General features: G+C 41.2%; 1 protein-coding gene across 1 annotated transcript in view; it reads right to left on the reverse strand.

Moving 5' to 3' along the window:
- Positions 1-5,263: 5,263 nt before the first annotated feature.
- si:dkey-246g23.2 (PQ-loop repeat-containing protein 1) overlaps positions 5,264-26,880 on the reverse strand; it is a 64,971-nt gene continuing 43,354 nt past the window's right edge. The window contains exon 4 of the mRNA XM_028585619.1: positions 5,264-5,560. Within this exon, the coding sequence (XP_028441420.1) occupies positions 5,386-5,560 (175 nt within the window). The 3' untranslated portion in view covers positions 5,264-5,385. The remainder of the gene's footprint in view (positions 5,561-26,880) is intronic.

A 26,880-nucleotide genomic window follows, 5' to 3' on the forward strand; every position in this document is an offset into this window, starting at 1 on the left:
TTTGGCCCACCTCATCAATCATTCAAACAAGCCACTGTATAGACAGACGCGTCAGATGATCAGCTGATGGATGGGTGGACAGAAAGACAGGAAGGCAGACGATGGCAGTCAGCCAGAGAGAGGTCCATTATGAACAACTATGGAAAGTCTTGAATATATCATGGGAACAAGTCTGACTCAACTTGTTATTAATGGATTGTACAGTACAAGCCAGGTCAGGAGATGAGTACAGGGAAGGCAGCAAACAGGTGCAGCGCACAGTCTGTCCTTGTCTAACTCATCTATAAACCATCAACAGCCTCCCATTATCTATGGTATCCGTTTAAATATTTTACTATCCATACGCAGTGCTGCTCTGCACTGCTTACTGTCAGGGATTTTAACTTGCGCTGCTGTATACATCTTTTTTCATGATTTATTTGGTGCCCAGGTACACTCTCAATATCCTTTCAAAAAGTGGAATCCAAGGTTTTCCCAGGACAGCAGGCACACACACACTCTCTCTATCACAGCTGTGTATGTTGTGTAATGATTTAGGTCTGATATTACTGGTTGATCTAGATAAACTATAAAGGGTTCACATGAGGTTTTAATGCACATTTTGGGTAGAAATGGTGTCTAAATCCAGCTGTAGGCCTGCTGGACTCAGATCAGATTCAGATTTTTCCTTCTGCTTTGTCAGTGTCAAACCTTGTCTTCTTAATACGCTCCAAGACATTCATTCATTTCGATAAACACACTGCCACTAAAGACACAAGAACACGTGTTGAAATATAAATACTCTATATTTGAGAAAAATATCATGATACATGTTTCACATACAGCGAACACACAATTTCCATATGTGATATGTCACTGTATACTGTCACAGACCTTTACATCTTACGGTAACCATCATGGTGTTGACATGACATTTAATAGATCTGGTAGACTTTAAAGGTCCAGTGTGTGGGAATTTCTCCAATCTAGTGTTGAGATCATATATCGCAATCGACTCTCTCGCACCACGCAGTTCAAAGTACGTATTACAGCTACGGTAGCCTTCACACTTCAAAAAGCTGACCTCTTGCTCTTTCAATATCCTATAATATAGAAGAAGAAGACTCCTGTTCCTGAAATTTGGATTTTGAATACGTTTGGTCCTCCATGTTTCCATCTTCCAACTTTCCGGGGCCGGGAAGCTACGATACCCGTTAGCAGCATTAGCAGCACCTGTGAGTTTATCATGTGATGGCGAAAACGTGAAAGGCGGAGCAGTATGTCCTGTATGTCCCTTACCGGCTAACGTAGTTCAAGATGGAGCATGAATATGGAGCGAGCCCCACTTTATGCGAATGCAAATGTAAATGTAAAATTTCAAGCCAATAGGACTACTTGGAATTGATGGTGGTGGTAAATATTCATGAAAATGGACAAGTTTGTGAACGGGCAACACAGATTTTGATCATGAACAACTAAACACGTTACACACTGGACCTTTAAAATACTTGAAAAGGCAACACTTACTTTTTGGTTGTAGTTTTGGTTTCACAGATCCTGTAAATACATTATACGAAGAAACATCAAATGAAAACTAAAAGTCACACAAATCTTTTCATGGACTCTGTTTTTGTCATAACTGATAATTAATAAATTGTTTTTATGCTATAGTGAATATATATCTTACATCTGGTAGAAGTAACAGTCTCTCCCTCCTCAGAAATGACAAGCAACCTATTTCTTATCAGTGTTGCAGTTGTAAGGCAACAAATATGTTTACCATAATGTGAATTTGGTGGAGCGATTATCACAACCGGGCAGTGTGTGTGTTAATCTGTGCTATTGCCCTTGAAAAGAAAATGCTACAGGGATATACAGCACATATGTTAAACTAAATCCAGTGAGGGTGCTGTTTGTCTACCGAGAGAGACAATAAAAAGATACACATCTGGTGATAAGACCATATAGAATACAGAAATAATGCAATTTCAAAACAACTGTGTTATGCAGGGTACAGGAGATAAGACACATGCATCTTCCAATACGGTGGTTTACAGATGTAATGTCAGATAACGTGAATGACAACACGGAAGGTCACAGAACAATAAAGCTCGCAGTCGGAGCCGCATATCAGAAAAGTCGATCAGCAACCTGGACAATTTTGACCGATCCCAAAAATATTTGAGATGTGTTACAGCACCAGCAGAAATACAATTATGAATGCAAAGACTCCTACATAATGTGGCACAGTGAGGTGCATCCATCAAACACATAATCCCAAAACATTCCAACATTCCCTCTGAATAAGGTTTGTTATTTTCATACATACACATATATGGCATAAATTGATATCTATTAATTATGAGATCTATTAAAAAAAACAAAAAAACAGACTGAAGTGCTTTTCCTTTGAGATTGTATTAGTTTCTCTATTGGACTGAAACCTTATAATGCCTTACAATGATTGATAACCTAAAAACAATCATTTTGGGAACATACATTTATTCTTTATTCTTCGTTAGATGAGAAGATCAATACCACTCTCGTGTCTGACAGTTAGCTTAGCATAAAGACTGGAAACTTGTGGTAACAGCTAGCCTGGCTATGGCTAAAGCTAACAAAACCTACCAACCAGCACCTCTGAAGCTAAAGCTTTACACGGAGCCAAGATACCTATTTACCCATTTCCAGACCTTATGCTAAGCTAAGCTAACTGACTGCTGGCTATAGCTTCATATTTATCATACAGACATGAAAGTGGTATTGATCTTCTGATCTAACTTTCTGCAAGAAAGCCAAAAGGCAGGGCTCAATCCGAGGGGCGGGATAAACGGTTGTCTTTCAAGTTCCCTCTGCACGCAATAGGATAGCTCTAAAACCAACCAGAGCAACGAAGAAGGTAGCGGAGCTAGTTGAGAGATTAAACTTTTGCCGTATTCAGTCGGCAAAACTCCCACACAAACCTTGCTTTTATAAGAATGATTTCTGTGCCGTTCTTTGTTCTTTTCTCAAAGAAAATCTTAACTCCAAGTCTTCCAGAAGACCGCTGTTCCCAGCAGCAGCAGCAATAAGCCCCGCCCACTGACTCTATACATGATGTGATTGGCCTGACCAGATTTTGGTTTTTCCAGCTCGCAAGCCAACGGAGAGTGCCTAGACCCCCTTGGCTGCAAATTACATTTGCTGTCACTAGGGTGCGTCTAGATTTCTAGGCTAACAAAAGTCAGCAATTCCGAAAATGTCAAACTAGTGCAAACAGAGGTAAAACGTGACCTTGACATTGACACATGACACATGAACCCTAACCCTAACTCTAACTCTGACCCTAACCATAACTTCTCATGACAAAAACCGAAAGACACTTAATGACAGAAACGTTATGTCATTAACGTTTATGACTTGTTTATAATGTTTATGACATGTTCATGACAGTGTCATGCCACTCTTATGAAGATATCTTCAAGTAAAGTGTAACCCAAAATGTTCTTTCATTTACAATAGACCTATATTTTTACATGATGACACTGAGAATAGTACTAAATTACACTGAGATGCAATACTACCTTTACAAATGTTATCCTATGGCAGAGGCATGCTGGATCCAGGAGGAGGTTGTCTGCATGATGCAGCGTGTAACTTCAACAGGATGCTTCCTGAGGAGAAACTACAAACACAGAGCCAGACGGGCAAAAACTGGCTGCTAAGTTATAAAGGTGACCGGAAGTTTTAATAAGCAGGTAGAGTAGTTTTGCTACCTAATTAAATCATGCCTATGGGGGAAGTAAAAAGAAACCTGCGCTGACTACAGATCAGCTGCTGCTACTGATCTGTTTCATCCTGCGGTGCCTTTGGTGAGAGAACCACAGCTCGCCTTGAGAGGCTATCTTTTTAAATTAGTGTTTTGATTATAAACAGAAATGACAATTTTTGCATTTTGGAAGGTTGGAATGGATAAATCAGGTTTTAATGTTTCTGTCCTCTGTAAGAAAGGGAAAATTAAATACTCTCATTTTAAAGGACTGTATGAAAGTTATTTGGGGTTAAGACAGGGTCTTTTAGCTAAAGGCAGGGTAGGAAGTGCTCTTTCATTAATTTTTGTCACACTGGATTTATATATATTTTTTATCCATCCCTGGATATAATTAATAATTACATAAATAACTATATATCCTTAGGTATTATGTAGGTTATATAATGGGCAATACTATATATACTATATATAGTTATACTTAAGTTACAACGTCCTCTTTATACAGTCCCTTAAGGTACATTTCTTCAGGACTAAACCAATTCTGACCTGGTTACATTTTATATACTGGAAGTATTTGATGCTTGACACTTAGTCAAAAAGTGGGCGATGGGTGTGTATCAATGAAAGATCCAGCATAAATAAATTTATATTCCTGCTGATCATGTTGTTTTAACAGATACTTATCCTCGATGCTTATGAGTAATTCTTTCCCTGTTGCTGTCTCAAAGAACAAGAGGGCATTTTGAAAAAAAACAAAGACACATCACAAAATCAGCAGTAATGGGACGAGGACATATGTGCTAAAAATGCCACAAATATTCAGTAATATTGTGTCCTCTGGTGTCTACAAACAATTTTGTGACTGAGGTACAGTGCAAAGCATCGCAGCACTTTTCGTTGTCTTTCACATCGCTTGGCAATTAAGCCACAAAGCAGAGTCATAACACAAAGATTGATGTCCTATGTAGTTACCATTACTTGGTGTACGCACTGTGGGCTTTGCTAAGCGCTGGAGGCCAACGGCAAAAATGTATTTTGGCTGCATGCCTCACCCAAACACACACGCGTACACACATAATGTATATGCATCAAAGAGTCCAGTGAGGTGTGGAGTGTGAAGTGGGAGACTCATCAGTCAGGCAGTAGTTGCTACAGCTGCCAGTACAGCAGCACAGAACTGCTGCTAGTGAGCTGCCAATGTGAGTGATGTTTCCCTCTCACAGTTTCCATGTCCACTGCACTTCCAGGATGCAGGTAATGTTCAACGGAGAACAAATAAATAGTATAAAATGCTAAAAATTCACCAAACTGCTGCCTTATCTTAATAACAATGTAAAGCCAAAAGTTTGGCTATAAGTGCTTGACTGAAAATGCTTAGTAGTTTGTTCAAGGCTAAAACTATTTGCTTAATTGCACTGGAAGGTACATTGTTTGGGTCCGCATGATACCCTTATGCAGAATACTTTGAAACAAGGTTGAACACAAAAAAACTTAATCTATGTTGACTTTGGTTTTCTCAGTTTCCTTGATGCTAAATGTCTTTCATGATATTCCATCAACTTTGCAGTTGATTTTATTAAAAAGCCTTGCATGATCAGACTCGTTAAAACGTAGACACGAGCCCAGGTTTGTGCCGCCCAAAGCAACAGCCATGTTTAACCTAACTTGACCCGTGTGTCTTGGCTGTAGAAAAGGACTTGCAGCAGGATGGCCACATCGATTAGGATCTGGACTGAACCGCAAACCCAGAACTGAGCCGGGCTTTCGTTCATCACAAAGTAGGTGGTCTTGAAGATGTCTCCGGCCGTCCACAGCAGCACCATCTTCACACTGTAGTAACGGAGACACAGAGAGACACAGTGAAGATGTGAGGACAGAGAGAATTAAGGAGTTTTCGCTTAACCAACATTTGGGGAAAAAGATATAGACTGTACAGAGGTGGAAACAGCTAGTCGGGCTGTGTTCAAAGGTAATAAACTACGCTTAACAGCAAAAGTGTAGAAGCCACAAGCTGGGACCAGCTGCCAGGCAACCAGCTGCCAGGCAACCAGCTGCCAGACAACTAGCTATGATTCCATGAAGTTAACAGTGCCAGCCAGAAATAGCACATAACCCCCCGTAAAATCATGTGTCGTTGTTACACTTTTGTAGTGCGGATTAAAGCTTTAATTCATAACTTTTTTATATTAAGGAACGTCCGTTACATTCAAGCCATTGCCAAATGAGTTGCTACAAAGCTAATTAAAACTATCAGCTCCACACAACTCTCTCTGGATTTCTCAGCATGGCTATGTTCAGAAGATTGCGGCGTCCAGTCACTTTTGCACGCAGAAACTTGAGTGAAGATAATGACCTCTTCTGAAGAGTCCATCATGTTTTTTTTAATTCCACCATGTCCTCCTTGGCTACTAGCAACTGCATGGGGGAGACAGAAACTACGCACTCTAGCTTTAAACAAAGATATAAATCGTTAATAGGGCTGCACCATAAAAAAAATTGTTTTATCACCATCGCGCAATAAACAGAGATCCCGAAAAACTGCGACACATCGTGAAAGACACAAGATGGTGTCTTTTGTATTCAGTTCAATGTTCAATTTGTTTAATAAAATAATGTTAATAGTAATAAAAACATGTTTTTCTTTGTTTAATTCAACAAGCAATGTGTTGTATTTTAGTAGAACACTAAAAGCTGAAAAAAGGCAGAACTGAGTAAAATTTAAAGGTGCTTTAAGCGATGTCACATGTTTTTTAGGCTACAACATTTTTGTCACATACAGCAAACATCTCCTCACTATCCGCTAGCTGCCTGTCCCCTGAACACACTGTAAAAAAACGCGGTCTCTGTAGACAGCCCAGGCTCCACAAACGCCAACAAAAACAAACTGCGCCGACCTGCACCACCAAACATAACAAACAGTGTTCCAGCCAATAACCGACAAGAAGGGGAGGGGATGAGGAGGAGGGAGGGGCGAACTAGTCTCGTTTTGTTTGACAATACTTCGAACATCAACAAGAAGTGCCGTCACCCAACATCGCTTAGAGCACCTTTAATATCGGTTTATTTATCGCAAGTAATATTGTTATTGTGATATTCAACAATGTTATCGCATATCGGATATTTTCCTCACTTGACAAAGCCAAGTTGCTGACTCTGTCAAAGCTGTTTCCAGTCTTTATGCTAAGCGGCGTGCCTGTTGTTTTGTTTCCAGTCTAGCTAGATCTTGTGTGGTGTTGTAGTTTTTCTAACGTTACTAGTTGTTGCAACAGCATGTGAAAAAAACTACAAAGTTTGCTAGACCAAAAAGAATGTTAATCTCGCGACAAAAAAATGTACGCCGTTAAAATGGGTTTGCGTTAACGCCGATAATAACGCGTTTAACTGACAGCACAAAAAAAAAGTGCTCCCTTTTTTAACTGATTTCTGAAAGCAGCTTGATTTAGTTCCTGCTGTAAAAGAAACAGCAGGGAGGCAGTGCAAATCTAAGAAGAGGGCAAAGTTTGGCCTAAACTACCAATTGATCCCACGCAAATGGAGCAAGTGAAAGAAAGAGAAAGAGACACACAAAGATGGCCTGTCTAAGAGACACAGAGACACTTATCATCTGCCAAGCCAGCGGCCTGATGCCAACCCTGAAGGAGTCCTCTGAAACGTTATCGCTACTTCTTGTCCACTTCTTCTTCTCCACTCATCACTTTCTAGTTTGTCTTCATCTATCATCCGTTTTTCTTTCTGTGCTATTACCCCCCTTCACCATTCTTTTTGTCGCTCTCTCTACTCGTTTACCATCCCGTTTCTCAGTCTCTGCCCTCACTCCTACTCTCTGCACCCTTCTCTATTCTTGCTCTCTGGACACCAAAGTCCCATAGGAATGAATGTAATATGAGTTTATTCTTGTTCTTAGGGCTGACTGGGCCTGGGGACAGAGCAGGACCATCAGTCATCAATGAGACCTCTACTGTAAAGGTCTCAGAAAGGGGGAGAGGGAGAATGGAACGGAGAGAGACGGAGACAGAGAGCCTGCAGAGGACAGCATTTATCTTGCACGCAGTGAGAGAGACAGGGTGAAGACAACAAAACCTCCAGAGAGAACGAGCGGGACCTCTGTGAGAAAAACATGGATGATGAGTGCGTATGGGGGTAGAGGCAGCCTAATGACTGTGGGGACAGCTGTCCTGTGCTATCCTTGAGCTGTCCTTGCAGAGTCATGTCAAACTCCCAACTCTCCCCGGGCTCCCTTCAGGCCCCGATGAGGAACCCAAACATTTGCAGGGAAACAACCCTGCCCCGGCATGGACACCATTATTATTCAACATATCCGGGAATGTTTTAAATTTAGACACTGCATGTGGAGTTGAAATGTTATTAACAGCCTTGACTGATATAGGCTGCAAACACGGGCTGTGTTTGGTAGTTAAACTCACAGCTGTTACAATACATGGGACAGTCAAGCTGCACATCTGGACACCTTCATATGCAATAATCTCCACACTGACACACTTATGAATTGAGTCATTACCTGTCACAAAATGGGCTTATCTGCACTGTATATAGACTTGCTTTTCGTTATACAAAAAGAATAACACTATGCTCAAGCTGAATTGATAAGCAAGAAAAACACAGCCTTGATCAGCGCACTAAGGGGGTGTTCTGCTACACTTTACTTGGTGGGTGACTAACAATGACCAGCAGCTTATGGAGGCTTATGTTGGATTACGTTAGCACACTTATATTGTTGTATAAAAGACATGCTGACTTCTGTCTGTATAGTTTAACCTGTACTAATGTCTTGCTGCTTCCTGCTGCTCTGGTCTATAATCATCTGGCCAAAGGACTACAGTTAAAAATTAGCCGGCTGGCTAACACTGGCACATATTTACAGAAATGTTGATTAATGTGTGTTGTCCTTTATAAATAAAGAATCAGAATCAGTCAGTTTGACCGTCTTTGGGACATTGTTTTATTAACCCTCATCCTGTAATTGCCACTTGTGCCTACAGTGGCCTTAGTATTAATACAGCAAATATTTGATTGATTGATTGATTTAAACACATCTACCTGAATGTGAGATATATATATAAAAAAAAGCCAACAAGGCAAAGCCAATCTGCTTCTGTCAACACACAGCTCCCTGCCTCTTCCCTCTGTGGTCCTCCTACCTCCAATTTAAGCACCTCAGGCTTTAGCAAGAGTCAAAGGCTGTCCAAGGTGCGCTTGTTTAGAGCACATCTGGGTCTCACTGATATGTTCTGCTCCCCTAACAATTTAAACCTTCGGGGTAAACACAACATAAGTGCACTAATTTAAAATCGTCATGCTTTTACTTCTCTCTCTCTTTAAGCTGCCGGCCTCCCTCAGGGGAAACACTTGCTTTTTGTTCCACTGAAGGTTTTTTGTTCCTCAGAGAGCACCCTTCACTGAACTTCAGACTTCTTATTTCATCTCTCTCCTCATCTTTTCCTTTCACTGCAGCACTTTTTTTCTTTTCCCCGTTGTCCCCGCTCAACTGTCATCTTTACTTTTACTGCCTCTGTCATCCCTTTACGCCGCTCCTCTCTTCTCCATAAAAGGGAATGAAGTTAGTCACTTTTATCGGCTTCTACTGCGAACCGCGATAAGTGGAAGTCAAATAATAAGTAGTTGCATTTTTAAGCTAGCTGGTTCAAACAAATCCTTAAAAATAAAACTCGTAATGAGGTAAAAATAGTGTCATTTTGTATTCAAAATTCAAGCTACCGTTTGAACACGGGAAAAAACATTTAATACAGAAACGCAAAAAAAAAAAGCATGCCACCTACTCCAGCGGGGAGTGTTCATAAAATGCATCGTCTGTGTGACCCATATTGGTAAACTAGCCTACGCAATTGTCTTCGCTTACGCACAATAGAGAAAAGGAGCGAGGTAGTGCTGAACAAATGTTTCGCGAAAACCAACTGAGCGGTGTTGTGTCGAAGCATCCTGCATCCTGTTGCTAGCTCAACATTAACTTGTCACTCAGGTGAGGCAGTGCCGCAGAAATTCAATTTAGTTGAACTTTTAGTTAAAGATCTCATGTTACGCTCATTTTCAGGTTCATAATTGTATTTAGAGGTTATATCAGAATAGGTTTATGTGGTTTAATTTTCAAAAAACACCATATTTTTGTTGTACTGCACATTGCTGCAGCTCCTCTTTTCACCCTGTGTGTTGAGCTCTCTGTTTTAGCTACAGAGTGAGACATCTCACTTCTGTTCCATCTTTGTTGGGAGTCGCACATGTGCAGTAGATAGGTAAGGACTACTAGCCAGTCAGAAGCAGAGTATGAGGGCGTGCCCTGACAGTACCTAGGTAAGGACTACTAGCCAGTCAGAAGCAGAATATGAGGGCGTGCCCTGACAGTACCTAGGTAAGGACTACTAGCCAGTCAGAAGCAGAGTATGAGGGCGTGCCCTGACAGTACCTAGGTAAGGACTACTAGCCAGTCAGAAGCAGAGAATGAGGGCGTGCCTCGCTAGCAGCTAGGTGAGCATTATAACGTGTGTTACAAAGTGACCACGTTTGTCTCTGAAGTAAAGGCTGGACTACAATAGAGCTGTTTGGAGCAGTTTGTGAATAGTGTTTTCTGTTGGAGATGGTAAGTCCCTTTGGGGTGGACTTTGGGCTTTTTCACTTTGTAAACCTACAACATGCACAAAAAAAATATATAACACAATAAAGGAAAGGGGAAAAAGCCAAAAAGCATAATAGGAGCACTTTAAAAATCAGCGCAGAGCTTTTTGGCTCGCACAGACACTCTCCCCATTGGAAATAATGGCTTTTCTCTATGTGATGTCGAACGTGTGCGTTTAATGTAAAAGTCCTGTTCAAGCTTGATTTCTTAAAAGAGAGATATCCCTGAAACTGGTTGGTCCATTTTTGACTTGACTTTATAAAGAAAAGAAATCTTGTGACAGAAGTTGACTGAATGCAGCCATGTTCTCTGTTGTGGGAAATATAAAGTAAGTCTGAGTAAAGACTCTCAGGACATGGCTACCCTATTAAACATATTTTCATATTTGGTGGTGGTTAATTTGCATGATATAACCAAATAAATATGAGTAGTAGAAGACAAATAAGATAGCCTGCACATGCACACAAAGCTGGTTAGGGTTGCAAATCAGTGAATAATGGTGAAGAGGAGGAAGAAGATATACAAAATAATTTCACATACTTTTACAACTTTGTCTCTTGTGTCCCTCTCTACAGCCCTCCACCTTAATTTATTCTTTATCCTCCTCTCAGCCTCTGTCTTTCTCTGCTACCCTCCCTGCCTAACCTTCCCTCCCCTCCCTCGCCCTCCTAAATTCTCTGCTCCCCCCTTCGGCTAATTTCTTTGCTCAAGAGACGGCAAACACCATTAACTAGGATGAGTCATTAACTATGTAATAGGGGGGGTCATCTGTAAAAAAGCAGTCTCTGCAGCAGTGCAGCAGAATGGAGACAAAATGCCAGTTTGAGGTCATTCATCTCTGGCAGGAACACACACATTTACAGTACACACACACACACACACACACACACATTGTCATGCTAGTCTCATGTAGCTCCGTTTGGAAGAGATACCATTAATCGAGGGACTTGTGCCTCAGCTGACAGGTGATGAAAGACACAGAACAAACAACTGAACTTGGTTTAGAGTGAGGCTTTCAGAGTCCACAGAGAGAAGGAGCTATTATGCTATTGATTGAGAATATTGACGGACTGACTACCTCAGCCACACACACACACACACACACACACACACACACACACACACACACACACACACACACACATCAACAAGCATGGGTGCCAGTTTGCTTTAACTTGCACAAAAGCAAATGCAAACCAATATATTGGTCATTTTCTTCATGTTCTCACCAAAGCTCACACACACACACACACACACACACACACACACACACACACACACACATGCACTCACGACTCATTTCCGCTAAGTCTGGACAAGTCTCTTATTGATTACTACTGACCTGACACTTTCATCTGACCAAGTGGCATGAGACGAGAGAGGAAAGGGTGAAATGGTGAACTGAGTACTGCAGGGATGGGAAGAAAAAAGAAAGGGGCTAGGAGATGGATGATGAAGGTAAAAGGAAAATGATGAGAGATGGATGGCAATGCAGTCGGATAGGGCGGACGATTAATCTAGGGAGGGCTGAGAAACAAAGCCACCCTGATAGTTAGAGAGTAACAGGACAGGGGAGAATGATGGAGGAAGGGGGGGTCTGATTGCATGGTGTGATGGCTGTGCCGTATGTGGGCCAGGCAGTAATTGTGCTGTATATTGAACGAGTGCTGTCAGGCCAGCTGTTAGCTACTCTAAGCGGCTGGAGTGGACAAGTGGAACACTACTACAGGAAACAGGGCTGAGTGACATTTAGAAAGAGAGACAGAGACAGGGGAGAGGGAGAATTTAAAGGACATGAGCACGGTGTGTGCAATTTAGTAATTTCACGGCCCAAATATGAGCAAAGTTGCCTTATACATGTTAAAATGTCACTCAGCAAAACAACGTCTCATGGCAGGCCTAAAATAACTATAAAGCTCATCAATTGTAAATCAGTGCTTAGTTCCTTTACAACTGTTAAAATCAATTATACTTGGGGGGCGTGCCGTGCACCAATCCACTAGCATGAAAGCCAGACGAATCTGCGAGCTAATTTCATTTGCATTTCATTTCATTCGGTTTCACTTCCTCTGGCAGGTACACCGGCCGCTCCTCACATACAGACAGATTTCTAGCCAGCCAGGCCCAGGACGGACCAATCACAACCTTCTATCTCACAGCTGTGGGGTTAAGACAATAAGAATGTTGTGCTCGCCGAACATAGTTACCGAACGTAACTGGCATACTGCGTCCAGCGCAACGCACCAGGCTTTCATAACTCAGACCAAACTGTCAAACTAGGCGCTACTGGTCAAATATTAATCAATATTCTTTCACTGTATAACCTATTTCTCATTTCAGATGTTTTCAGAAACACATCTTTGCGTACTGTCTAGCTGTCGTTTTAGAAAGTTTGCTGCCCAGGCAGCCATTTGAGTTTGAAAACCGACCGAGCACCACCCCAACTTGCATGTGTCTCTCAGAGTTACCTCGTTTCGTTGCTGATTGTTTGTAGGTCTATTTAATTGTGTCTAGAGGCATTTTGGTCCGCCCATTGGAAATCAAAAAATGAACACAGAGGTTCCAGACTAATACACATTTACAAATTAGTCTGGCAATGCCAGGCTACTAATCCACCACCCCATCCTTCAAACCTTCACCTTAATGCTTCCTGCATAAAAAAAGACATTTGATTCTGTATTGGCACCAATCCTTGCTGGTACAGTAAATCATGTGCTGTAGAGCTGTCCAATGCTCTATTAGGTAACATATGCAAGGGAAACATTCAACTTCCTCAACCTAATGGACAGTCTGGTTGAATCATCAATAGTGATGAAAACAAATTAGCTGACTAATAAGAAAGACAGAAAATTAATGCATGACAGTATTAATGATCAATAACTTCGTGGAGCAAAATACCACACCATCATACTCTTAGTAGTATAGTTACAGGATTTGTATAGACAGTCTTTAAGACATTGTTTTGGGCATTTGTCACACAAAATTCTAAAATAATCAATAGCTAGAATAATCAGAAGTTGCATCCCTACACAATATACAGTATGCTTTACAGGTAAGCATTGGTAACATCCATAGATCTTCACTTTGTATTCAAGTTCCCAAGGTTTCTAAAGTAACCAAATACCTCAGTCTGGATTACAGGAATGTCTGTGTAAAATGGTGCACCAGACAACAAGCAGGTTATATGTAATGCATTGGTGTAGCTATATAACACCTATGAATTGGAAGATTTCTGTTACTGCAGCTGGTTGATTTATAACAACAGGTATACATCGTTAGAGCAGGTACTCGATTAGGTTTACTCTATTCTATGTCCACTTTGCATCTTTTGACCTCCCTGCAAATCGCCCGGTGCCCTCACCTGCCTAACCCTGTCTGCTGGTTTATCTGTACACCAATCTGTCTTTTTTTTTGTATTCCCTCCTCCTCCCTTCCTCAATTACATCCCTCGCCCCTTCAACCTGCTTCTAAATCTTCAACCTCAGTCGCCCTTCTCTGCTCTGCCTCTAGTCCTGTCAACAGCTGTCTCGTTATCTTCTTGACCCAGCCTCCTCTGCTGCCTTTCGCCTTGTCCACTGCCCAAGGGACCACTGGATGGATGGAGTTTGGGATGAAGGAATGAAGGAAAGGCCAACTGGAAAGAAAGATGGCTGAAGGATTCTTGCAGGCATAGGGCAGAGTGCTATCATGTGTCCGCACCCCTGCACATTTGTTTGTATCCACATATGTACATTTTATGACTGCAGTCAGGGGCACAAATGGAAAAGTCACTGTGTAGTCAATGACATTGCTGTCATGCAACTTTTACAGAAACAATGGGCACACTAACATAATTTGAAAGAAACACTTTCTTCTTATTATTGTTATTATAATATCTTTTTGAAGGCTAATACACATTGGGTGAAACATTTCTAATGACGGAGACCAAAAAAAATATGTCGGTGGACACATTTTCCACTGCTGATCACAAATTAGAGGTATATTTTGCTGATTTTCAACCAGCTTTGTATCAGTACAATGTGGGTAGTATTTGTAAATCAACTATGGTAAATTTTGTTCCATCTTGCCAGTGCCCAGATCTCTGTGCTCATCTCCTAGCTAAAAAATGTCATGGGCTGATGGGCTGTTGCTCAAACTACAAACTACAGTACTTCAGCATACGGACACAAAGACTATAGAAGGGGATCCAGAGAGAGAGCAGCCCCCTCTCTCGCTCTCTCAAAATCAGACCGAGCTCAGATGAAACGGTAAAACTAGACGGTGCTGATCAAATATACACCAAGATTCTGTTACTGTATTGCCTATTTCTAAATTCCTAAAATGTTTTCAGAAACATATTTTTGCTTAACGTTTAACTGTAATACGAGATTGTTTGTCACCAGCCGGCCGCCATGTTGATTTCTGTGTCAATACGGACTTGCTCACATTATGCCACCCACCAGTTTAGTGGTGTTGGTGCAGTGCCCTCTGGTAGTTGTAGGTTTTCTACCTTTTGAGCAAAGGTGAATGCCACAGCCCCTTTTCTCTGTTTATCTCTGGCCATGTAGCACCAATTAAAAACATTTTTTGCACCATTCTACTGCATAGAAAGCCCAGGTTTATAAAAAAGAACCTCTTTCCAGCTGTAAAATACTTCTTTAGACCCACTTGAAAGTGAGACTTTAATAGTCTCCTGTTGGGGTAGACATTCCTCATAATTGCTTGATAATATTAATACACAACTCTACAGAAAGAGACACACTGGAGCAGCAAGGGATGATGTTTAAAAGCTTCAAGGAGCTTCAAAGAGCTTCAATCCCCTCTTCCATCTCTTTTTCAGCACAACCATGCATGTGTGCACTGGCACGATGAGTGTGACCACACTTGTGTATCTTTGTATACACATGTGTGCGCCCACACATGAGGGTTTGTGTGCGAGGTGATTTAGCAGCAGGGCTGTAGCTCCCCCTGAGGTGAGGGCTGGGGGGGGGGGGGCAGATAGAGAGACAAAAATCAAAGGGCCCAACGAGAGAGAAACCGAGCCGCTCTTAACCCACTAACTATGAATTATGCATGTCGATCGATCGCATACAGGCAAACAATGAAAAGTTCCCAACCTGCCAGAGAGAGATGGATTCTACTTCACCAAATGAAGCGGAGAGGAGGCGAGGAGAAGGAGTATGACACAGAGTTCGCTTAAGGATATTTTAGGTACTTTTTTAGAGAATGTAAACAAGCCAGAATAGATGAGATGGCCTGTTGGTTTATTTTAGCTTGTTATAGGATCCTCATTAGCTGCGGGGTCCACATTTAAAATCATACATTAAACATTGCAGTCCACATAAATGGTGATGGCTAATTCAGTATATTCATGAAAGATTTTCAAAGATTTTAAGCAGCGCCCTTTCTTGAGTGTGCAAGGTAGGCATTAAGAGCCAATTGTTTGGTTACAATAACTTCCAGGTAGAAAACTCCTGCGTCCTGTACATACAATTTAAGGAACAACTGGATATAGACTCATCTCGTTCATCTAAAATGCATGTTTGATGCTTTCATATGTCAACACTTTCACTAACGTTAGGTTGGAGACCTTATCTACCTGTTGGGCCACAGACTAAAGAAAATGACACCACCCAAACTAGCAGGCAGTCCGACCGGCGGTGAGATGTTGCTGTTTGTTATGTTAGATTTGGTTTATCAAAGATGCTAGCAAAGCAACAAATCCATCACGATATCGGACTATTGTGTTTAACGATAACACCTCACACATCATCATGTGAGCCAGCTGTTTATGGGATAATCTTGTGATGGCGGCGCTACATGTCTAAATAATACAGAAGTCTTCATATGCTGAGGACGAGCTCTGTCCAAAATGTTTGAGTCACAGATTTATCAAAGGAAAGCACAGTGTCCAGATCCTGTTTTCTATCGATTGACATTTTTAAGGTTCGGTACCTGTAAAGTCAAGAAGACAGTTCAAGACTACTTCTTGGGTCGTACATGTTACTTTTATGTCTGCATCATTTAAAGGTAAACTATTATGCTTTTCCGTATTTTCTGTCATATCTATAATGTTATAATGTCGGATGTTCATGTTAAATGTGGCCAGAGTTTCAAATAATGAGGTGAACGTATTTCAGAGAAATACCCATGGGGAAAAACGTTCAGATTTCCCACTGTTCTGAATGCTCCGGTTTCAACAGTTCAGTGTTACGTCACTTAACACCAAGCCGGTCTTCTCCGGCCTTTTATGATTGGTCATCTGCTCCAGGTAGGCAGGACTGGAGTGTTTGTTTTTTTTTAAGCTACAGCGGTATTAATATTGTCGCATGTAGCTACATGCTAACGGCAGTGAAAGATCTTGGCTGCCAATGTTGTTAATTTCTCCCTAATTTCGGGTCACATTACTGTTGGTCATGTAGTATTACTGTCTGGTTATGTATATATTTGGTTCAGAAGCCTTTATCTGGGTAGTGAATACAGGTGCAGCAGCAATAGGCAGTATGGGAACAATTAAAGCATGTAAACATGTTCTAGTAAAAACACAAAATACAAGTATGAACCTGAAAATGCTGTATATGTACCTTTAAGAACACAGAAAATGGTTAGAAGTTTTTATCTGCATCTAGATATGGATCTATGAATAGTGAGAGACAATCATGAAATACATTTGCAAAATTCATTCAAATAAGTGCAAGTAGTTCATGACAAAACTATGAAAGAGTTCAAAAATACTCTGAAATGATTAAATCCTGAAAAAAAGATATCAACAGTACAACAAAAAGTTGGCACTGTGTTATATTTTCCTCTCTTGTTTTTCTGCTGCCAAGTCTAAAGCCAACCCTGCCATAATATAAGAACAATGTAAAGCATATAAAGTGAAACTGCAGGGCTGCCATGAGTTCAGGAGTTTTTGTTTGTTATTTCACTTGAATTCCCCTGGCGAGCCAAGAACACCAGGACCAGAAAATTTCTTTTTTTATATATTTTTTTGTACAATAAATTTCCCCTCCACCATTCTGATGGGAGGAGGACAATGTAGAGGAGCCAGGACGAGTCTGAAAACAATGCCACTTTTCACTGTTGCACTTGTGTGTTGGTTTACATAGAAAATAATTGGCATGGCTGTTGCCAGTGTGTTTTGGGCTTTTTATAGCTCTGCTTCAGTTTTGTCCTGAGGTTAAGCCTTGACATTTACTTGAGTTCAATTATGGAAAACAATAGGGTATTGTAATGGAAGGCTTACTTGTATAAATGTGTTTCCAAATGCACTTAATCTTGCATGGCATCTTACTTTATTTGTTTATTCCACAAATGAGAATAATGCATAGATCAATTCCCTCTTCTCTAAATCCCTACCATGCACTGTAGAAACAGAAGAAAATGTGAGTTTTCACAACATAATCTCCTGTCTTGTCTTGCCCCAGGACAGAGATTCTAATGTAACAGTGAGAGCAACTGCACAGACTAATACAATGGCTTTGATTGTGTTAACTATACCCTAGTAAACACTATTATATGTGCTCTGCTTACACACTATACTACGTAAGCACATAGTAATGCATGTGCACTCTCATGCCATGCATACACGCACATATCTCCCACAGACAGCCACAGACACAATTCAAGACCCGTGTGACTGTGAAAAGAAAACTGTACTAATGTTAGTGATGGAAGTGGACAGGTTCATAGAGAAAATCCATCACACTTCCTGTTATCAGCTAAGCTTTTGGCTTCTTTTAAATGCATATGTATTTATAGTTTAGTCTATAAATGTGCTTGTTTGAGTCAAACAGTTTAAAAACCCAAGATATTGAATTTACAATGATACAAAACACATCCTCACACCAAAGGAGTTGAACCAATTGAATGTGTGAGTTTTGCTCTGTAAATAATAAAAAAAATGAAGCCATTATTTTTATTAAATGCTAGTTATTTCAGCTAATCTACACTTTGTATGTATTTACTAAATGTTAGCTGTAATTGAAAACTACTGTTCACAGCGAACAAAGCACTTGGAATGGTTATATTTACAGATATTCTGATACATGCAAACATGTTATCACATACTGTATCAGAGTCTGACTTTTTTGAGTCGACTTGTGTCTTCAATTACTCTTCTTATTTTTCATTAAAAAAAAATAAAAATAGGCTACTCAACAAATAATACAAATACTAAAACTAATGACGTTCCATCATCCTCAGCTGTATGTTGTGTTTGGTGCTGATTGGAAAATGTTAGCATGCTACCACACAAAACTGAGATGGTGAACATGATAATATATAACATCCATACACCACCTGATATACAGTACACTGTGAGCATGTTAGCTCATGGCTGTAGATTCTTGTTCATCAATAAAGTCTTGTTTATGAATATACCCTATCTGGAATTATGAGAATGATTGTAATATTCATAGCGTCTGTGTCGTTACACTACGGTCCATCCACCTCAGACTAAACTTCTATAATAACCTATGTAGTAAAAAGGACGCGATTGTTTCAGAAACAAAATCCGAGCGCACCTCGGAGCATCTCTCCAGCGTGGCTCCTGACAACACAGTCAGCCAATGTGGCAATAGAGGACGGGGGGCCAGTGTCTGGCTCACAAGTAGTTCAGCTGAAGAAAATGCCAACAATTTCAATGACAACATGACATTTCAATTAGTCTTGCAATGCCAGACCTTCCTCTGGCTAGTCCATTCTGGGATGGGAGAAAAACGTGCTCTGGTTTATTGGCATTTCTTTAAACCAATCCCAATCGTCTTGGGCGGTGCTAAGCGCCGAGGGGAGCAACAGTGCCTCTGCAAAATAGCCTCGGGAAGGAACTTGTTTTGGTGGAACATGTGTACATTCAAAAGTTGTGTTAGTCGTGCAACAGAAAACTCAGCTTGGACAGATAGTCTAGCTAGCTGTCTGGATTTACCCTGCAGAGATCTGAGGAGCAGTTAACCATAGTCCTCAGAAATCTACCGGAGTTTAAAATTCCAACACAAAGAAAGTGGAAGGTAACGGGACATCCAAAAAGAGTGACATCCAGCGGAATTTCCGGCAGAACGAGAGCAATCCCGGAAGGGGAACGTCGTGGATATAGACTGTATTTCAATTAAAGACCTCTCCATCGATGACTTGAATTTGAATCATTAATGTTTAGAGCTTTTGCAGCTGGTGTAAGCTAAGGTTAGCAGTTCAGTAGTCTCTCATTGCCAGACCTACCTATGGCTACACCACGCATACATTCTGGGATAGGAGAAAAAACGCTGTGGGTTGTTTGCAGCTTTTTAAACCAATCCCAATCGTCTTGGGCGGCGCTAAACTCCCGACGCAGCGAAGGTGGTTCTGCAAATTGGTCTCGGGAAGGAACTTGTTTTGATGAAACATTTGCTCCCCGCAAAAGAAAACGCTACAATACAAGTTAACTGTTTGCACGATACAGTAACATGACCTATTTAAATAAGCTAGATACATAATTTTACACGTAATTTGCTCTTACCGGTGTATCACAGTGTGTAATTTGTCCATAGCAATCCCCACCAAACGGTCCCAGAATATCCCAGTTAGAGAGTAAATGCCGTAAACATATTCTTTGTAAATCTTTATAATCATTCCCCGAAAGAACCAAGCAGACCTGCCTTGATGCACAATCCACATTTCCTCAAAACTTGCCATTTTCGGGGTTTGTTGTTGTTTCTCGAAACGAACAGTGTTTTGCAAGGCCAGGGACATCCGGCGTATTACGGTTCAATCCCCAGACCGGCAGGATAAAATCTGGGTGGGGAAAGTGAAAAGCATTAACACCACTGAGGTGCCCCCTTGAGCAAGGCCCTTAACCCTAACCGCTCCAGTGGAGCTGCTCAGTGGCCAGCAGATCAGACTGTGGTTGTACTGGGCAGCTTCCAGGTATGAATGTGGAACTGTGTGAATGTGACAGGTCGTCGTTGCAAATGAGAATTTGTTCTCTATCGACTTACCTGGATAAATAATGGTAAAAAAAATAATTATCCAGTAAATGAACGGTTGTCAACCCAGCAGTTCAGGAAAGTTCCCTGTATAGCTAAATCCCTGATGGTGAACTGCCTATTTGCTAAGACATAGATATATATTCTTTAATCAAATATTCTTCCACCCAGTGATGCCATATCTAGAACACTGCACACATATACCATGTACATGTATACAGCCACTGTCCTCACACTCAGCTTCTACGTAACGTGTTCCCTTTTGGGACACACCTCCGGTTTCACAGGTCACAAAGTGCGTTGAGTTCTTCACAGTGTCTGCACGATATCCTCCAGGGCCAGGCTGTAAAGGTGCTGGCCCTAGAAATAGCCTCGAGGTAATGGCTGCCTCAAGAGAAATGTGAACCCCCCATTAGGCTATCATTGAAGGGACATAATAATTGGACCACCATTAACGGTTGAAGGGTGTTACCCAGAACTGAGAGCAAGAAACAAGCTGTGAAGGTGTGAGAGAGACAGTGACGTAAAGAGGGGAGCTGAATAAGCAGCACACACACAATAATGCAACAGGTGTTTATGTACTGTATATATTCTATTATTTTCACTGGACTTAATTGAATGTAGGTAGTTAAAATACTCTTGTCACATAAATGAATGTAAAGAGCAATAAACTGAATTGAGATAGACAGAGAAGAAGAGTAGAGAAAAAGAACAGTCTAAAGAAAGGAAACATCCATTGAGAAGGAAAGAAGTACTGTATTTGTATTTGTCTGCATACTATTTAGTCATCAGGACAGACAGACTGAGTGACATTGTGAAAGTTGCTTTGCTGCAAAGCTGAGACAGGAGAAATGGAAAGGAGGCAAAACAGACCAAAGTTTAATGAGAGGGAAGAGAAAACCAGGCGGGCTCCCCAGGCAGCCGAGCAGAAAGCGCCGAGCAATCACTCACATTGTTGTTTACATAAACAAATCGCAACTTTACCATTTCATTAAAGCTTCTAGCTGAGTTCAAATGCCAAGCAGGTGACGGCAGCACTCACTGCTCAAACGCTGTCAGATTAAAAGCTGGCATCTCTGTAAAATCAGTGTTTAATGAATAATTAAAAACAGCTTTATTCTTTGACTGAACAGCATGTAATACTCTGAATTTTCAGGGCTAAATGTGCAAAATAGTAAAATTCATTCATTTACACAAATTACACACAGTCACACCTGGAAGCTTCCCAGGACAACCCCAGTCTGATGGCTCCAATGGAGCAGTTGGGCTTTAGGGACTTTGCTCAAGGGCACCTCAGTAATGGTAACGAGGGAGAGATGGTTGCTATGTCTCCCTTTTCTTTATTAAGAACTGCGAAAATACTCTCTAATGCTTATTGTGCCTCTATGACTTTTCATAGCTCAACTTCAGTGTTCAATACTAAGTGCCTTGCGTCTTCGCATTGTTTGCACTGTAATATTTCTGCATACCACGTTGCATATTCCTCTATTAAAATATCAACTCAGAATATTGACTAAGTATCTCAAAGTAATGAGAAACTTAAAAATATTGACGTAGAATCTCAAACTATTGACTTAGTATCTCAATATATTGACTTGGGGACTGTTCGTCATTTGTTTAAGGGGCCACCGGAGTTTTGGGACCTTTAGGCTAAAAAGACTTGACCCTCCCCTCACCAGTAATAATTTTTCTATGACCCTCCAAAATGATTTGAAAAAGAGGCATGATGCACAGATGCGACTTGATTTTTTACAGCCATGACATACACAAGTTAACCTCTGCATTACGGTGGCAGGATACCCCAACACTTAAATTCAACTAAAATGTAACAGTGAACAATCAGTGTTGGACCTACAGTCTGTTGAGATGCCTCTCCAAATGCAGAAACGAAGCAAAATCACACCATAAAACGTTAAGACACGTTGAGAAAAAAGATCCGTATTTTGCCGTAATTTAATGACACGGGAAAAAAAACTAATCCACAGCGATCAATAGACCCACAAATAGAGTCACGGTGTATCCAGCAAGGCCTACACGAGCGTCACATTCACCAGCCAGCTCCACACAGGTGAACGAGGCCTCTCCACTTCACCGTTTAAATAAAAGAGGAATAAACGTATAAAAGTCCAAATCTACACAAAACCTGCAATCAATTAATAAGCTGACATCAAATGTACATGGCATTTAGGAAACCTTTATTGCAAGGTTGGCACGGAGAGATGTCCAGACTAGTGCAAACAGTAATTTTCGTTTTTTGCGTCCTGCTGCTCCCATCGTCAGCCAGGTAATATTTTTTTACTACAGCAGTATATGAAATCAGATGTATTACCTACCACCATTTAGCTGTTTTGTGTTATTTAAGATATTTATAAAATATCTGGTCATGTCAGATGTAATTATTCCACAAATGTTTTAAACAATGCAATTACCCGTTTCTACGGAGCCCCACTGGTCCCACTTTGTCAAAAAAATTATTTATAACTATCTTGTGGCCTCAAGATAGTATCTTGTGGCCACGAGATAGTATCTTGAGGCCTCAAGATAGTGTAGAGATGAAGTGTAGTGCAATACTTCACATTCTGCTCAATATTCTCTGTTTTAATATTCAGTGTGCAATATAGTTTGCTGCAGTTCTGCTTCTATTTATTTGCTAGTACTGTTCATCACAATTCTGTTAATACAGTAATGTAAATCTTGTAGGCTGCATATCCATAGTCATTTATAATTCTTCTTCATATTTTATAGCCTATATTTATACTTTTTACATGTATATATGTCACAAAGTGAAGCCAGGCAGCCAGAGTTTCCTTATTTTGTATATAGGCTAGTGTGGTGTTTTGGTTTGCCTGGCATAGAACTGAAGACTCCTCCCAGCGCACCTGAGGCAGATCTCATCAGGAGAGATGCTGGAGGAACACGGAACGCGCTCCACATTTTGATAATGAATGGCTGAGACACAAGGAGGAAAGAGGAGCGGATAGAGAGCGAAAAAGAAACGTTGGGGACGGGCAGGACAGCGGAGCCGGAGCCGGAGGACAGCTGTGGATGTTTGGAGGATCGGCGCGTTGGCGTTGTGCGAGTGTGATTTGCGCAAAAATAGAAAATCTGATTTCAACCAGTCTATAGAGAAAGGGACTGCAGTCTTTACCCTTTTCTGTTTGAGGGAGGGGGGAAGAGGGCCAGCAGCACGCAACGTCCACTCTGCTTTTCCCGTTCGGGCCACAACGCCAACACGCCGATCCGCCGAACATCCACAGCTGTCCTCCGGCTCCGGCTCCGCTGTCCTGCCCGTCCCCCACGTTTCTTTTTCGCTCTCTATCTGCTCCTCTTTCCTCCTTGTGTCTCAGCCATTCATAATACAAAATAAAACACCCGAAACACCACACTATACAACATAAGAAAACTCTAGCTGCCTGGCTCCACTTTGTGACATATATACATGTAAAAAGTATAAATATAGGCTATAAAATAAGAAGAAGAATTATCTCATGGCCACGAGATAGTTATAATTATTTTTTTTTGACAAAGTGGGACCAGGGGGGCTCCGTACGTTTCAGCCACCAGGGGAGCAGTGCTCCCCCTGCCCCACAGTAAACTCATGGGTCAGACCCATCTGGTAGCGAAGGAGGGTCGAGACTAAGAGCTACATGGAAAAATATGCACCAAACAAGCTACTTTGAAATTTTGCTGTTTTATGAATACAAAAGTTCAAAATATTGACTTTGCATCTCAATATATTGACTTAGAATCTCAATATATTGACTTAACCAGAGTCTTTTATTTATCAAGTGACAGCATGGGTATGTGAGGTGTGGGTTGGGAATGTTGTTTTTTCTTTGTGTTTTAATATATGTACATTGTAAAATTAAATAAAAAGAACTATGAAGAAGAACTGCCAACATACATGGAGGACACAAGATCGACACACCTGTTTTAACCCTTTTTCACTTGATGACTTTTGTCCGGCCCCATGGTTACTTAATGATTAGGAAATAATGATATAGATTGCTATATGGATTGTTTGGGAGAGGGTTTCCTTGACAGTTCACAGTGAACGGATTAAGGGAATCTAGTTGTGCTTAAGCTTCTGACTTCATGCTAAAATCACATATCTCATGATTGATCTGGTTTGTGTTCACACCACAAACTAACACCAGAGTTTGTTTGGAAAGGAGGGAGAGACCCGCCCTTTCAAGCGGCCTCAGTCCGGTGTTTGCTCTGTACCAACATCTAAATGTGCAAATCAACCGCAAGTTGTTTGAACAGCAGCAAACAGCTTAGGGGCCCTATTTTAACGATCTAAGCGCACAGCGTGAAACGCATGGCGCAGGTGCATTTAGAGCGTGTCAAAATCCACTTTTGCTAGTTTGCCGGCGGAAAAAAGGGTCCGTGCACAGGGCGCATGGTTCCAAAGGGTTGTACTTAGTGTTTTCATTAATTCATAGGTGTGTTTTGGGCGTAACGTGCAATAAACCAATCAGTGTCATCTCCCATTCCCTTTAAAAGCCAAGCGCGTTTGGACCTTGGAGCATTGCTATTATGATGGAGGATTTGCACCGTAATATGTTTGTGTGTTGCTGCGCTTCCCTGTGTGTGTGTAACAAGCATAGTGTGTGCGCTGTGCACGAGCCTAGGAGCATTTTACTAATTTGCTCTTCAAATAACAATAAAAGGCTGCACTATTGACTTCAGACCAGGTTTTTGTTGGTCAATGGCGTGATCACTTCCCGCTGCCTCAAGATAGCAATACGCCCAGAGTTATTTAATGGATCCAGGATACTATGCATCCTGATAAAGTTCCTTTGGCCTAGAGATTGGCATGGGGTACTTTCCATAAGATCATCTCTCAATGCAAATCAAACCAGCTATTAGGCTAACTGAAATAAAACCATGCCAATCTCTAGGTATGGTGAAGGCTATGTGATGATGTGGGCCTATTTTAATTCCAAAGGCCAAGGAAACTTTATCAGGATGCATAGTATCCTGGATCCATGAAATAACTGGCCTTTAAAAATAAAAATCTGCCTGCCTCTATGGGAATTTAACATAGGGGTGGACTTACTTATGCCCCCTGTATTTTAAGGAAGAACATTTTTCATTTTTTTTTATTTTTCCTCATTCTTTTAATTAAGGCATTAAGATCAATTTCCAAAAGATGATTTTTTTATTCCTCTTTTTAGTCAACTTTAACATGGGTTCATAAACTTATGCGTGCCACTGTGTTTTCTTTCCTATCACATACTGCTGTTTTTTTTTATCTCTCTCTCACCGTCTATTTTAATAGTATCTTTCCATCACCAGTCTGTCCCTTCCTTCGTTTCCCTGGAGTAGCGGTTTGAGTGTGAATGTGTGCACACACATGCACAAAGTGTCATTAGTGACCAGGCAGCATAATAACGCTGAGTTATTGTGTGTGTGTGTGTGTCTCTCTCTCTCTCTCTCTCTACCTCTGTCTCTCTCTCTGCTTTTCCACAACATGCGTCTGTATGAAGGTGATCATTTGGGCGAGCTGGAAAAGGTGAGCGGTCCTTGATGAAATGGATCCATACCCTCCCCATCGCACCTTAGTAACAGGACTCAGAGGAATCTGACCGAACAGCAAGTTACGGTTTCACATGGGATGGCATGCAAGGAAGCGCAGACAAGGTGCTGCATCATCACATCTGGAAAACTGTTTGTTCAAGCTTAACTGAACATGTGGGAGCCTACTTAAGTACACGTGACACGGGTCAAGAGATCTAAAACGTGATGGATACAGAGCCAGAAGTGCTGAATGGGCTGGTTTAAGCCCTGCGGGGTCATTCATCCAATTAGGCCGGCGAGATCGATAGAAAACATTCATATTGAAATTACAGCTTTTCCCCCCGAAAGAGTCATTTAATATTGTAAAGTATATTCCAACAACGGTGTTGCTTTTGGTGGCTCATATTATATCATCACATCTATATATCATAGATCTGAGTTGAGCGAATTGATGTTCCTAACTTATTCATCTCAGAGGCCCTATTTGGTGTTATTGCGTATTCAATCTTTGGCGTGATATTCACGGGAAGTTAAATGTGTGCTCATGGGAAGTGCAAGCCCAGATGTTCACCCTGAGGCCACTTTATGTGAAATGGGGCATATTACCGAGGAAGAAACATCATATGTCATTCATAAATCACCTATGCTGCAGCATCTTTAAAGGTCCAACGTGTGGGAATTTGTCCCATCTAGTGTTGAGATCATATATCGCAATCAACTCTCTCGCACCACGCAGTTCAAAGTAGGTATTACAGCTACGGTAGCCTTCACGCTTCAAAAAGCCGGTCTCTTGCTCTTTTCAATCTCCTTTTTCTTTTTCTGGGCAAAGAAGAAGAAGACTCCTGTTCCTGAAATTTGGATTTTGAATACGTGCGGTCCTCCATGTTTCCTTCTTCAAACTTGACGGGGCTGGGAAGCTACGATACCCGTTAGCAGCATTAGCAGCACCTGGGAGTTTATCATGTGACAGCGAAAATGTGAAAAGAGGAGCAGTATGTCCTGTATGTCCCTTACCGGCTAACGTATTTCAAGATGGTGCA

Source organism: Perca flavescens, chromosome 8 (assembly GCF_004354835.1).
Source record: "Perca flavescens isolate YP-PL-M2 chromosome 8, PFLA_1.0, whole genome shotgun sequence".
NCBI classification, from domain to species: Eukaryota; Metazoa; Chordata; class Actinopteri; order Perciformes; family Percidae; genus Perca; species Perca flavescens.